The sequence below is a fragment of the Momordica charantia genome (genome assembly GCF_013281855.1).
Source record: "Momordica charantia cultivar OHB3-1 chromosome 1 unlocalized genomic scaffold, Mcharantia_2.0 BLBB01000001.1, whole genome shotgun sequence".
In the NCBI taxonomy this organism is placed as follows: Eukaryota; Viridiplantae; Streptophyta; class Magnoliopsida; order Cucurbitales; family Cucurbitaceae; genus Momordica; species Momordica charantia.
Genome location: NW_028275157.1, coordinates 12,244,519 through 12,258,921, shown reverse-complemented (window position 1 = coordinate 12,258,921; position 14,403 = coordinate 12,244,519). Strand labels below are relative to the sequence as shown.

General features: G+C 29.3%; 1 protein-coding gene across 1 annotated transcript; it reads right to left on the bottom strand.

The window, feature by feature from the left end:
- Positions 1 to 1,724: 1,724 nt before the first annotated feature.
- Positions 1,725 to 6,456, bottom strand: LOC111021737 (WAT1-related protein At5g07050). The gene is made up of 7 exons (XM_022298772.2): positions 6,065 to 6,456; positions 5,494 to 5,556; positions 5,265 to 5,381; positions 4,491 to 4,728; positions 3,562 to 3,723; positions 3,219 to 3,370; positions 1,725 to 2,312 (listed from the first exon to the last, which is right to left on the bottom strand). Exons 1-7 carry the CDS (start codon positions 6,268 to 6,270, stop codon positions 1,973 to 1,975), a joined length of 1,278 nt encoding a protein of 425 aa, XP_022154464.1. The 5' UTR covers positions 6,271 to 6,456; the 3' UTR covers positions 1,725 to 1,972.
- Between the last annotated feature and the right edge of the window lie 7,947 nt (positions 6,457 to 14,403).

The window sequence follows — 14,403 nt, the reverse complement described above, 5'->3', positions numbered from 1 at the left end:
AAAATGAAAATTATAATCTTCTTTTACTTTGCAAATTTGCCTTTTGTTTGTTAATGGAGGCATGTGGTTGTCACACTTCCATTTTGGCATATGGATATGTTGGGGAGAAAAATATTTTTTTCCACCATATGTTTTGATTTTTACTCTTGTTTTTTTTATATATACACACAAAATATATACATGGAAGAAGATCATATATCTTTAGGAGCAAAAGGAAAATCTTATATAAAATATGTTAGTTAAATTAACTGTAGTTGAATAGAAGTTATATGCTGTTGATGCTAATTTCTGTCAAGTGTTGAGGATCAACGTGAAATGAACTCTGGCGAGTTATTGCAGAGCGAGCTAGAGAGAGAAGACCTGCAAAAATAGGAAAAGAACTTCAAAGTTCAGGTTAGTTTGAGTTCGAGCTAGACAGTTCATCTTCAGACAAAATTGCATACCTGATTAAGTGGAATGAGGGTGTACTTTTAGGAGATAAGTGGGCACTTACCCATATTATCAGACTGTAAAACTGTTTCTCAAGTAGGTGACCTACTCCTTACTCTTGATATAGTATCCTATGACATTAGAGCTTGCTTCTGAAGGGCTCGGGTATGGTTTATCTACAAGGGGCTAAGTCCACTACGCCAACTTGGGAGCTCGTTGTCAATTTTGACTATTGAACTCGGCCCACGTGGCTCACGACCTCACCTCCCACATGCGAAATTGATCCAAGTGTGGATTAAAAGAATGTATAGATTTTGAAATTTCTTAGTAAATGGGTAGTTTTATTGTTATGACATGTTGTTTGGTACACAATTGACTTGTGTTAATCCGAGTATGTTCTTTTTGAAAATGTGTAGAAGTATGTTTTGAGAAGTATATTGGATGTTTTTTCCCTTTGTAGAGACGTGTTATTTTAGACGTTCTTTTTGCGGTCTTTTTTTCACATAAAATTTTTTAGTTTGATGTATATCTCTTTCACAATTCATTATCGTTTTAAAGCAACCACGTTTTTTCAAAAAGACACGCTCTATATACCAAACAAGTCTCTTGAAGAAATGTATTTAGATTGAGATCGAGATCAAAACGATCTTTTCTAGATAACCTGCTTTTAATTATAAACCTGAGGATATTAGATATATTTATCAGACTAATCCTATATATTTTCAATTAGTTAGCTAATGATGAGTTTCAATTGGTTTTGGTCATAAAAGTTGATTTCAATAATTGTTTTCATTTTTCTTGAATTGATAGATCAATTTTTACATCAGTATATCTTAACATAGATAAATAGATGAGATACACAGACCACATTTATTTTAGTAACAACAACTAATTAAGCTTAAAAACTTGTTTGTCCTAGAAGAAAAGCAATAAGCAAGGGGGAAAAAAACATAAAACATATGCATGAAACTGGTTTAATCTTTTAAAAGAATTCTTTTCAATTTCAATAAACTTTTATTCAATAATGAATCAAATTCTTTAAATTAAATACATATCGACATCCACATCGATTCTTTATTTTCTTAATTTGATAGCACTATGTGATGTCAAAATCAACCAAAATTAAAAATTAAAAATTGACACATCGTGACAAATTAAGAGTTAAATTTGATCTATCCCATTATATTTATATGTATTTAAATTTGATCTACCCTATTATATTTATATGTATTTACACCTTTGACGTCAATTTCTAGATTCGTCCGTTCTTAAACATTTAATCAAAATAATTTAAATGAAACAAAACAGTCTATGGTTAATTAATTACTTATAATCAAATCTACAATAACCCTATTTTTTTTCTCTTAAAAGAGAGAGAGGAAAAACTAAAACTAAAACTAAAACAAAAAAAGAAAAGAAAAAAAAAAATCCTTCCTTTTCTCTCCCACTCTTCAAAGGCATTTCCAACTTTTATTCTCTCTCTCTCTCTTTCTTTCTTTTCAAAAGTTCTTTTTTTTTGGGTAAAAAAAAATTGTATCAATGTTCAAGCTTTTGGTGGTGCTTTTTGCATAGCAATAACAATAATGGGTGGAGGAGGAGATGGCAATATTGAAACACTAATTCCGACAATGGATGTTGTGTCGTTCCTTTGCATTTCGATGTCGTTTAATGATGATGATGTCGGTTTTTCTTCTTCTTCTTCTTCTTCTTCTTCAACTACAGTTGCCAATTTCTTCCCAACTTTTGCTTCACAAATAATGAGCTTCACTGGCTCAACAATGGCGGCCTCTTCTAGAACTGCTTCCTTCTGATCTTTGTAATCTCTGTACTTCCCCCACAGCACTGAGTACAGCCCCACCACCATTAGAACACCTCCAACAACACTGCACAAAACAAAAACCAAAAATCTTTCGAGATTAAATTACGGTAATGTATCGGTTTAAAGTTTTAAGGTTTAACGGTGATTTAATATGTTGTCGGATGATGAACCGTTGCAAATTAAGATGCTTATTTTGTGCTGAACGCAGTTAAATTTTTAACATGGAAGGAGAAATGTTTAAGTAGAAATATTTTTTCTGTATTTAGAAAAAAGAAAGAAGGAGCCTAATCAATTTTTTTAGTGGTGATCAAAATTTAGTACAGTACTAGTAAATAAGCAAGGGAAGTATTAACAATATAAATAAAAGAGTAAATTTTGATATGAGATTATAAGTTTAGTAATGAGCTATCATGTTTAATAAATTTATAAATTTTTATTATTTATCTAATAAATGTATCTCACAAATTTAAGAAATGTGTTTTAATTAATATTTAGACACTTTTTAAAATTCAAAGATTTTATTAGACATAACATTGAAAGTTCAATAATTATTAGATAGGTTTTAAATTCAAGAACCTATTAGACACGTTTTAGAAAAAGTTTATAAACTTATTACTTTTTAAAAATTCAAAGATTTATTAGACAAAGTTCAAGGATCAAACTTGTAATCTAACCCCAAATTTACTATAATCTAATGGTTTAAACTTTTGAATTCAAATTCTCACTCCACTTCTTGCTTGAACCATAACCAAATAGGTTTAGTGGTAATTTTATATGGTAGTATCACATTAGAATGTCGTCCTACGTTCGATCTTTCTTTTTCTCCTCAATTAACATTTGATACATCACTTGTTGGGTTGTATATTAATTTCCAAGTTCACACCAATAGTGTCAAGAATATGAATAAAAGATTAAATTTACCATAAACTTTAAGTTCAACAGCGATTTAATGAGAGAGACGAAAACTAACCGTCCGATATAGATCTTCTCGGCGAGCATGAAAGAGCCCATAATGGCTACAATGATCATTATCATAGGGGTAAAGGCAGTGACAAACACAGGCCCTCTCTTCTGCATAATCATCCCTTGGACATAGTAAGCAATGCTTGATGAAACTATTCCCTGAAATTAAAGTTGATTCAAAACATTACACTCATTTGCTTTTCGTCTAAGAGAGCGACTATGTTTCTGTCCATTGTACACACCGCCTGTTACTCCTATCGGTTGAATGGTCCGATGAAGTGTTCGAATCGTAAAACTATAAATTTCGTCCCAGGAAAAGAAGAAAAAGAAAAGAGAGATTATATTCTTACAGCATAGACAGCAGCAAGAAGATTCATGTCCCACCCAATGGTCCAAACAGAAGATTTGTTGTTTTCCATTACAAAAGTGACAGCCATGGATTGAAGAGTCCCCAAGAAGCACACAAGAGTGGTGAGTGAAAGATGAGCTGTGTACTTCTTTAGTGTCATTGCCTGTGATGGACCAAATAACATTCCAAATTTTACAACTTTTTTCTTTTACCGCATGAAAATGAAACAATAGTTTAAATCCTAGCTATTTTGAGTCTTAAGTTTCTACATTTATCCCGACCGGGTCCTTATACTTTCAAATATTTCATTCTAGTCCTTATATTACACCTCTATAGAGTATTTGATAGGTATCTTACGTGGGATGGTGCGAATTTCTATTCTAAGCTATGGTATTAGGCTTAGAATTCAGCACTTATTTTTTTAAGTCTATATCAAATCTTATATTTTAAAAGATAATAGTTTAAGGGTGTGTTTGAGAGTGATGGTAGAATGAGTGATTTTGAAAAAAAAAAAAAGATTTAACTATAATTGATTTTCCAAAATCATCATTCGAGTGATACCTTAAAACTCCTTTCCTAAAATCAATTATGATAAATAAAAAGGGTAGTGTGATTTTCGCAATGGAAAAATGCCAAAATCACTCTCAAACACACCCTAAATCCTACTTCGTTTCCTAAATTTTCAATCTCGACCAGGTTTTTGTTCTATTCCTTTAATTTTGCATAGAAAAGATCATTTAGTCATTACATTACATTTCTTTTGAGTATTTGATAGAAACCTATACGCGTCACCCACAAACTTATGATCACTTATGTTTGAACTTACGTGAACCAGATCTGCTATCGAAATTTAGATAGAACGGAAATTTAACGATTGACATTAGTGAAAATTTGAAGATCAAAATAGTATTTAAACCTACGACGACTTACCTGAAAGATGAAGAATGAAGCCCAAGCAAGATTAGCAAAGAGGAGGAGAATGGAGCCCTTGACCCAATCTTGATAAGTGCTTTCCATGGAAGCAGAAGAGTGAAGATAATGGTGAGACCAGAAGAAGCTTATGACATTCCCTTTGTATAAAGTCATCAATATGGCTCCACCCACTGTCACCATTGTTCCCACCACCTTGGCTTGGCACTTCACTTTCTTCATCTCCAACTTCTCCATTCTATATAAACACATCATTTTCCAATTGTCACAACAAATTATTAATCACCTCTTTCAAAATTATAATAATACCTTCATTATCAATAAGAAAGTTGTGTTTAATTTCTTCAACTTTAAAGGGGTTTTGGTGGGAAAAATAATAATCTCCCATCCACATCACTTCACATGGAGATCAAAAGTAAATTCATGGGTACAAGTTTATCTACGTACGCGGTTTTGAGATAGAGTTCGAAAGCAAGTTCGCTATGATTTAGTTTCGTCGAGTTGTAATAAAGCAAATTCATACGGATAAAGGCGAAGCCAAAAAAGAAAAGATGAGGTTATTGTTAAAGATCCCACATTGATAAAAGAAGGGACCTTATATAGGTTTATAATAGACATCTACTACTCCTCTCTCATTGTCAATTGGTTTTGAGATGCAACCCCATGAATATTAATAACTTATCATATAAGTTTTCGGCCGAAGTTAAATAATAAATTTCTTTTTTCGGGTTTAATTTCAAAGTGAATAATAATATCTTATTCGTTGTTATTTACCTACAAAGAAGAGCCAAGATGAATGTCATTGCAGGAAGCATATTGCTCATGGCACAAGAGAAGGTTGGAGAAGTGAGCTTTAAACCAGCATAATAGAAGTTTTGATCAATCACTGGTCTGAAAAACAAGAGATCAAAGAAAAACAAGAACAACTTTTTAAACCAAATTACTCAAGGAGAAGTACTGATCATACAAATCTGAATAAAAAAGATTAAACTTTTGCACTAACCCTAACAGACCCAGAAGCAAAATCTGCATGAACAGAGGGAATGTAATCTTGGGTCTCACTTTCCTGCAAAGAAAATCCAAACCCCAAACAGAAAATAAGGTGAGAAAGTTGAGTATCCTCGTAAAGCCAAGTAAAACTGAAAAAAATACGATAGAAGGGTTAAAGGTACTTTTGTCGTTGCAAAAAAAGTAATTTCTCATTTAGAATTATTATATTTCTTTGAAGTGATTTGTAAAAGCGCTTTGGAGGACTAAAAAATGCTTTTTAAAAAGTATTTGTAGAGTAATGTATTCATTGAATTCAAAGCATCTAGAGGCATAAATGCTCCTAATCAAAGTCGTACGAGGACTAAAAACCACTCATTTGAAAAGTACTCCCAAACATGCTATAAGCGAAGTTGAGTTTGGAAGGGCTTACCGAAGAAAAAAAAGGTGTTTTAGCTCGTGGTTAGATAATAAAAAACGATTTTGAAAATGCTAGTTATTTGTTTTTAGGCGCAATGTAGTTAAATCACGCTTCTTCTAGAAAAGTGCTTACAGAAGGATTGTTTTCACTGTTAACCGAGAAGTACCTTTCGAGGAAGAAGGCAAACGGAGCGAGTGCGACGGTGGCAAACGTCTGCCGATAGGTGACGAGGACGTAGTGACTCATACCACGGTTGAGAGCGACCTTGGTGATGATGTTCATTCCGGCATAGCCAAATTGGAGAGAGATCATGGCGATGTAAGGCTGTGCTCCCTCAACAAAATTGGCAATTCCATTTCCTTTTCCTTCCATTTCTCTCTCTCTATATCCTTTTTTCTCAGTAAATTCTTAATTTCTAGTGAGAGGAAAAAAGAGGGGAAATTGAAGAAAAGGAGAATTAAAAAGAAAAATGAAAAAAAAAAAAAGAAGAAGAAGAAAGAAATTTAGAGCTGAGGAAGAAGAACACTTCAAGAAGGTGGCAGCTTGTTGTGTCTCTCCTAAATTGAAAAATGGGAACTTTGGGTTCTTATTTATAGGCTGTTTTTTTCATGTGTTGTGCTGATTGGTCTGTTTGTGTCTGATGATGATGGGGTTCTGATCTGCTGTGTGGTTATCCATTCAAGCCTGATGTGGGCTCCACGTGGCAACATCATGGAGGTGCCTTTTTTACAAGGGAAAAAAAATTAATCAGTGGTGGTTTCTACTGTTTATATATATATATATATATTCATGTATAACATCTCGATGGGAAGGTTCGAACACACAACTGATTGAAGATAATATCTTAACAAATTGAGCTATGTTCAAGTTGACGTTTTTTCCAATAAATCATAAAGTATAAAAAGAGAATTTATGATATTATTTTAGTACTGTAAACAATATGGTATTAAATATCTATCGACATATCGACATTTTCATGTATCAATGGGTTCAACATCGACATAAGGGGTAAATTGACATTTCCATTATATTACAAAAAAGAATCGATAAAATATGAGAAATATATGTCACTAATATATACCATAATATTAATAGCAACTATTTTTAACTTATTTAATAGAAGACGGTTAATTTTTTTGATTTTTTTTATTTTTCTAACTTTTATATAAATATTCACCGTCCACATTTTAATGATATTTCTATGAAAATGAAACCTCGACATTTTTACCGATATTTAAACTTTAACTATAAGACATATATGGGATATCCATAATCAATAGGTTAATTTCAATTAAATAAAATATAATTGAACTACATTTTTCAATATTTGAAATGACAATTTTATCCTCCAGATCAATCTCTATTATATATATGTAGGGATCTGTCTTCGTGAAGATTTTATGGTTTGATTTATTTCTTTTATTTAGTTTCTGGAAAGAGAGATATTCCTCGTCCCCTACCTTGATTATGTACTTTAAAAAAAAAATTGAAATATATTATTAAATTTTATATTCATAAAATAATAATAATGGTTTAATAATTTAATAATTTAAAATTTCTCTCAAATGTTAACTCTAATAGGTATATTTTAAATATTTGTTAAAATTTAATAATAAAAAAATTAAAAGAAGAAAATGTTAGAAAATTTTCCTCCTTGCTCGGAAAAAAACCCTAGTCATCAAGAATAGTAGCTCGTACCGTACCCCATTTCTATTTTTTTTTTAATACAACATGTTGGGGAGGGGATTCGAATTCACAACCACTTGGTTGGAGGTATATGCCAATTACTGCTGAGCTATGCTCGCTTTGGCCCGTACCCCATTTCTATTGTCATTTATAACCTTAACTAATATTATTATGAAATTGTTCAAAAGTATTAATATATCAATATAAATTGTATTTCACACGCTAGTTCACGGATTAGAAAGTAAAAAACAAAGACCACAAATAATCTTTTACAAAACTAAAAAGTAATATACAATATATTTTAATCTAAAGTAATAAAGTAGTACTCTCACCTTTCTTTTCGTGTGGATAACAAAATTCAACGTACATAAATTAATGTCTTAATATAGTAATTCCTTTTAAAATTTTATATTCAATAATAATATCATTTGACGAAGAAGTTAACATCATAGAAAGATGAGTAATTGATGATAAACGAGAGAGAGCGTGAATTAAATTTCAAACTCTTTTTCTTTTTGAATAAAGGAACGTATTCATAATTTGAGGTTGTCCCATCCTTATAAGATACAATCTTATATGTTCATCTTCATGATTCAGTGCATGAAGAAGAGACGAACTAGGCAACATGTTGCACTTCCCCAAATAAGCATTGTTCCATTGGAGAGTTTCTCGAGTTAGTGCAATTTTTTTAATCCAAAATCGATATCTTTTTTTATTTTTTTCACCCTATAAACTGAGCCACCTACACTCGTATCAAAGTTCGAACTCAAAAGACATGATCAAGAAGTTTTAGTATTAAGCTTGCTCAAAGATTTTAACAGTACAAGACTTCATATAGATCGGTAATACTACAAAACTATACGTCCTTACCAATGAGACTGTCCCTTTTATCTTTTAATTAGAGGTGAGACAACGTGGGTAGATGAGTAGGGTACATAGAAGGGCATTTGTATATATTATTGGTGAGTGTCCTGCAACTTGAAATGGTGTAAGGCACTTGAATATGGACTACCCTAGCTAGCTACCATACAAAATATAAAATTAAAGAAAAGAAAACTTTTTTTAATGAAACATGGAATCCTCCCACTTTACTACTATATTGGAATTCAAAAACAACGTGGTATATTGAATTTTATATATATATATATATATATAAAGGTCGAATTTTAAAGTTGTGGGTCAAATGAAAATCATTTAAACATTGTATTCAAATAGAATATTTAGAGCTCAAATTAAAAAAGCATAATTATTCTCCCTTTTCCTCAAATCATTTATATCAATTTTAATGGAGTCGAAAGATTCAAACTCATTATATTACTAACAATAATTTATAAGTTATTGATAGTATCGGCGAGAAGTTTTGAATCATTATTAATTATCAGCTTTTGAAGCGTTTTCTATAATTCTATCATCTTCTTAATCTCGTATTTTAATTTGTAAGAAGAGAAAAAAAAAAGTACTTTTTATGGGAAAAAGATTTAAAAAAATTAAAAAGAAAAGAAAAGCCAGCTATCAATATGTGTCAAACCCCTCTTACATATCTAGAGCATGCTTTTTTAAAGGAGCAAAGGAGGGTAGCCACAAAGATAGAAAATAGCAAAAGAGGCCTAGAGAAGCTTATTTAGTCTTTTTCTCTATATCTTTTCTTTCTTGTCTATCTTTAGTTCCAAGATTTTTGTGATTTATTTTTAATTTAAATACATAGTACTACCAACCTTTTTTTTTTTACTTTAACAATATGTAGGGACGAAGATTCGAATATCTAACATTTTGATTGAATGATATATTAGTTGAGGTATATTCAGGTTGTTAAGGTATTAGATGTTATCTTTTAATAATGTGATTATTGTTATTTGTTAAATATTTTTGTTGACCAAACTAGAATTGTTTCATTGTTAATAGTGAGCGGCTGAAGTTGTAGGGAACTGAGGAGCAAAGCAGTAGATAAGATCGAAGAAGGGCCAGGCTCCCGGTGGGGCAGAGGAAAGATAGGTCGGTCAAACAAAAACAAGGTGCAATGGGCTCTCCCTCCGCTCCTAGTCACAGTGATTGGTGTGGAGGGGGAGATCTGTTTATGATATAGTGAAAGAAAGAGTCGTCTCATTTCCTTACTTCATCATTCTTTCTAATTCATTCACTTCAAGGCTGGGTCTGAACGTCGCGTAACATTATCTTCAACCAACCTCCACCGAACCCATCACAGAGATGCACAAAGGAATAGAACGAACGTCTTTTATCTCTTTTCCACTCAATCCAAAAACAAGATCAGATATTGGGGACACCAAGAAGGAAGAAAGAAATAAAGTACCCCGCTGACTTCTTTCTCTCAGTCTCCAGAAAAAAAGCTTGTTGGATTGTTAAGTAATTTCCGTTAATTTATTGAAGAGATAAAATATAATAATTTTTGAAGTTTTTATGTGAAAGGTGAATATATATTTCTCTATTATCCATTATTTAGTTAGTTTTTTTTTTTAAGAGAAATAGAAAATTCACTTTCCAAAAGAAATTCTTTATAAATTGTGTAGTGGAATTTGCCAACATCTTAACCTAAGAAATTAGTCTCACGTTGACTAAAAGTAGGAAAGTTTTATAAGTATAGTTGGTATCTCTATTGGAATGAATTTTTGTTTTGTTTTTTTAAACCAAAATTAAATTCATGTCATTTAGGTCTAAAATCATCCATATATATCATAATATTGGAGAGGTATCTAATCCTAACAAATGTATAATCACAATAAGAATGATCACTTTTCAACCATGAAAAAGATAGCGGCGTTTAAACGTCGTTATTTTGCAACAAAAATATATAAGTTGATTCCTCACTTTATTGCTTGGTATTAAGTATATGATCGGACCTGTCTTTTTTAGATATTTTACTATTTATTTAAAACAATATTGAGTAACTTGTGACTAGTAATAATTAAAGGTCAATGACCAGTTTTAACCATTAATTTTTTTTTTAAAAGATATGTCATTTTATAAATAATATTCTTTGTTAGTTTATTTTTATTTTTATTTTTTAAAGGATAATTGTATTAATTTTAGACAATTTTATAATAATCATTTTTGTATTTTAAAATATAAGTTGAAAATTCAGATCTCCCCCCTCCACCTTAGAATTAAGTTGAAATATATACATATATAAATTCCACCTATTTGTAATGTTATATATATATTTTTAGTACAATAAATATAATAAACATAGAGGGACGAAGGATTTAACTTTTGACGAAAAGAATAAAACAACTATTTTCTCTTCATTTATTTTTTAATAAATATTATTATTGTTGTTGTTGTTATTATTATTATTATTATTTTGAAATATTATTGTTGTTATTATTATTATAGAGGTATAGTAGGATTCCACTAGAGAACACATGGAATTCAAATATTAATAGTGGTGTGTATACTAAGGGGATCCAACATTAACTTTCCTTTATGCCTTTCCCCCCTTTTCTTCTCTTGGTTTCTTTCAAAAATCATTTTTGGAACAAACTTGATGGGAACACAATTTATATATATAGTTCACTCTAATTTTAATTCATTTTCATATTTAAATTCTTTTTTGAATTTCATATTTTTACTTTCGATATATTTTATGTTGGTTTTTACTTTTTTATAAGATCATGTTTGGTAACGGAGTCTTTTTATGGGAAAAAGCATAATATTAGATGGAAGAACGGGAAATCCTTTTGAACAACCTGTTATAATAGGAAAGTCTTATATCTTTAAATTAATTCATCGAAGAGATATCGCACCTATGTTTTAATATATGTAGTTAAAATTATACATATCCACGTGATGACATGTAGAATTTATGTTAAATGTACTATGGAAGTTTAACCCTCATGACAAATTAAAAAACAAAATAGATTTTCATATTAGGCTTTTGGGATGGAAAATAAATTATTTTGAAGTATAAGGTATAAAATATAAATCGATATATAATATGATTTGAAACATAATTTTGTGACACTTTCGAAGTCTTTAATTTTTCTCTTGATAAAAGTACAAGTATGTCTAAACTAAATTATTCTTTTGAAACTAAACATTTTTAAAGATAAGTTTGAAGGTCTATGCTATATCAAATTAGCACATACTTCTTAAAATGAAATTTTATTATTAACAAAGACAATAATATACGATTTCATATCATGTCGATATTAATTTTCTCTCAACGACTATAATAGTGAAATTATTGATACATGCATAGATGCATAGGAATAAAGAAAAATAGATTATAACGATAGTATATTATATTTATAATTACTTATTTTTAAATATATAAAAATAATAAAAACAACAACAATATTGAAAACGTTACAAATTACGGTTGATATAAAAAATGTTAAGGTCTCAAATCTATGGAAATGACAAAATGTTGTTGGAAACTTAAGAAATTTACAGAAATCCATAAAAATTAGTTAAATAGTGATTAAAACTTTGTAAGAAGTTAGTTATAAATTGCCATAATTGCCAACATCTGTAAGGTTCTATATATATATATATATTTCTTTTTTTTTTCTAACCTCTATTTGTGTCTATAAATAATTATTAAAAAATAATTACAAATGACCAAGGACGTTGGTCAAAATCATTTTTATCATTTATCAAAAATCACTTCCCTCTCTATCGATCATATTTGATAAATTAAAAAATTGATTTTAGAAAAATCTAGAATCACTTTAAATTGATTTTGAAGGTATTAACGAGGATAATTTTGAAAAATCAATTATACTTAAATCTCTTTTTTCAAAATCACTCATTCTATCGGTACTCCCAAACACACTCTAAAATATTTTTTTTCTTAGGAAAAATTTATACATCTTTGAAAGCTCAAAACTAAAATAAAATAGGTAGGAAAATTCGAGGGCTTTTTACATTTTAACTTTTTATATATATATAATGATCTTGTCATTATAAAATGAAATAAGGGAAATTAAAGTGAAAATTTGAATCAAAGACAAATTAAGGGAACAATTATATCATCTACCTAATACATATATAAATATTTAAATAGTTGTGAATGGATGATGATTTAAGCAACTTTTATATATTTAATTAATTTAAACACTTGTGAATGGATGATGAGTTGAGCAAACTTTATGAGTCCCAATAACAACACAATTTTTCTTCATATATCATCACTTTATCTCAATCACGAAAATTTATTGGGAAGCAAAAACAAAACATCCACTATTTTTTTTTCCCCTTTTTTCTTTGACCACATACCTTAAACAAAAACTATTCAAATTTGATAATGAAAAAAGTGGAATTCACTATAGGTAGCTGAGTGCAATGTGTATCTTTCCAAGTCTTTTTAAAAGTTTAGATAACAAAAAAGCTACTTCTATCCACATAAATCAACTTGGTTTTGCTTTTCTTTTATGTTTATATTATATGATCAAAGGCTTTGTTTTGTTCATCAAGTTATGTATTAGTTTTTTTTTATTTAAATTGTTTTTAAATGATCTGATGTGTTCGATATCGATTGGGGTGAGTGTTTGGAGGAGTCGTTTGAGAATGCTTTCAAGAAAAAATAGATAAATTAAGTTTCTTAGAAGGAAGATTTAATAATAATGATATTTGGCCAGCTGAACCTCAGTTTTGAGTTCGAATCCCCAACCTTATATATTGTACTAAAAAAATAATAATAATAATGGTATGTGAATAACTTTTTTTTCCTATTGTTTTCTCAAATCTTTTTGTTCTTTTTGTTCTTAATAGTTTTTTATTATTATTATTATTGTTAGTTATTACATGTGCCTATCTTTTTATTTTAAAAGTTGTTTTCTCCTAAAAATGTGAAATTATTATAGATAGTGATTTTAAATGCATCTTTTCATTATAAGTCAACACAACAATTTTTTTTTCTTTTTTAGTTTTGGAAACAAATAAAAAGACTAAGTTTTAGAAGAAATGCCAAACCCCACTTTTATTTTTTTATATATCATCAAGGGAGATTGAACTTTTTTTTTTTATGAGGAATTATGAAATTGAAAGGAATACACGTTCAACATTCATTTTCATTTTATTTTATTTTTTTTAAGAAAAAATTCATAATTTACTTATTCAAAATATTTTATAATCTTATTCAAATTTTAAATTTTGGAAAAAGAAAGTCTTAGGGTTGGAGGCTGTTTTCAGAAATTTTTTTTTATTTAAAATAAAAGTTTAGTAAAAACAGATATATATTACAATTATTTTAATATTTATTATCATGAGCTTTTTTTTTTTTCTTTTTGAAAGAAGTCATGAGCAACTTGTTATTTAGAGATTTGGTTTCACAAATCACAACCATTTTCAAGTGCCCATGAACCTAAATCTTTTACAATGCATTTTATCAGATAATATATAAAGTGATAAAATCTCATTTTTCAAAACAATTCCTACAAGCATGTAGGAAAAAAAAAAAAAAAGATTTCATAAACTTTTAGAGGTTGATTTTAGTTTTTAAACTTTTAAAATATTTATTTCGATTTCTGAAATTTTTAAAAATAAACATTTTTATCCTTACTCATCGTCATCAACGTCCACTATGTCCAATCTCCATCGGAGTTATATATGCCACATGGTTTGCAAGTTCTAATGTGATAAACTTTTTAAATTAGTTTAGAGACTAAAGTATATACTTTTTTATTAAAAGTTCAATGATTAGAATAGTGTAAATTGAAAGTTTCGGACATACAAGTTACTTAATTTTAAAGTTTAAGGACTCTTAAATATAAGATTGAAAATTCAAATATCCATTACACACGTTTAAAGTTCAAGATTTATTTTTTCTCAAGTACAACAACATGTGGTGTAGGAGTTCGACAC

Coding starts and splice junctions, on each gene's coding strand:
- LOC111021737 (XM_022298772.2), bottom strand. CDS start 6,270: ATGGAAGGAAAAGGAAATGGAATTGCCAATTTTGTTGAGGGAGCACAG. Junction 5,557..6,064: donor TTTGCCTTCTTCCTCGAAAG/GTACTTCTCGGT, acceptor TTTTCTTTGCAG/GAAAGTGAGACCCAAGATTA. Junction 4,729..5,264: donor ATCTTGGCTCTTCTTTGTAG/GTAAATAACAAC, acceptor GTGTTTATATAG/AATGGAGAAGTTGGAGATGA.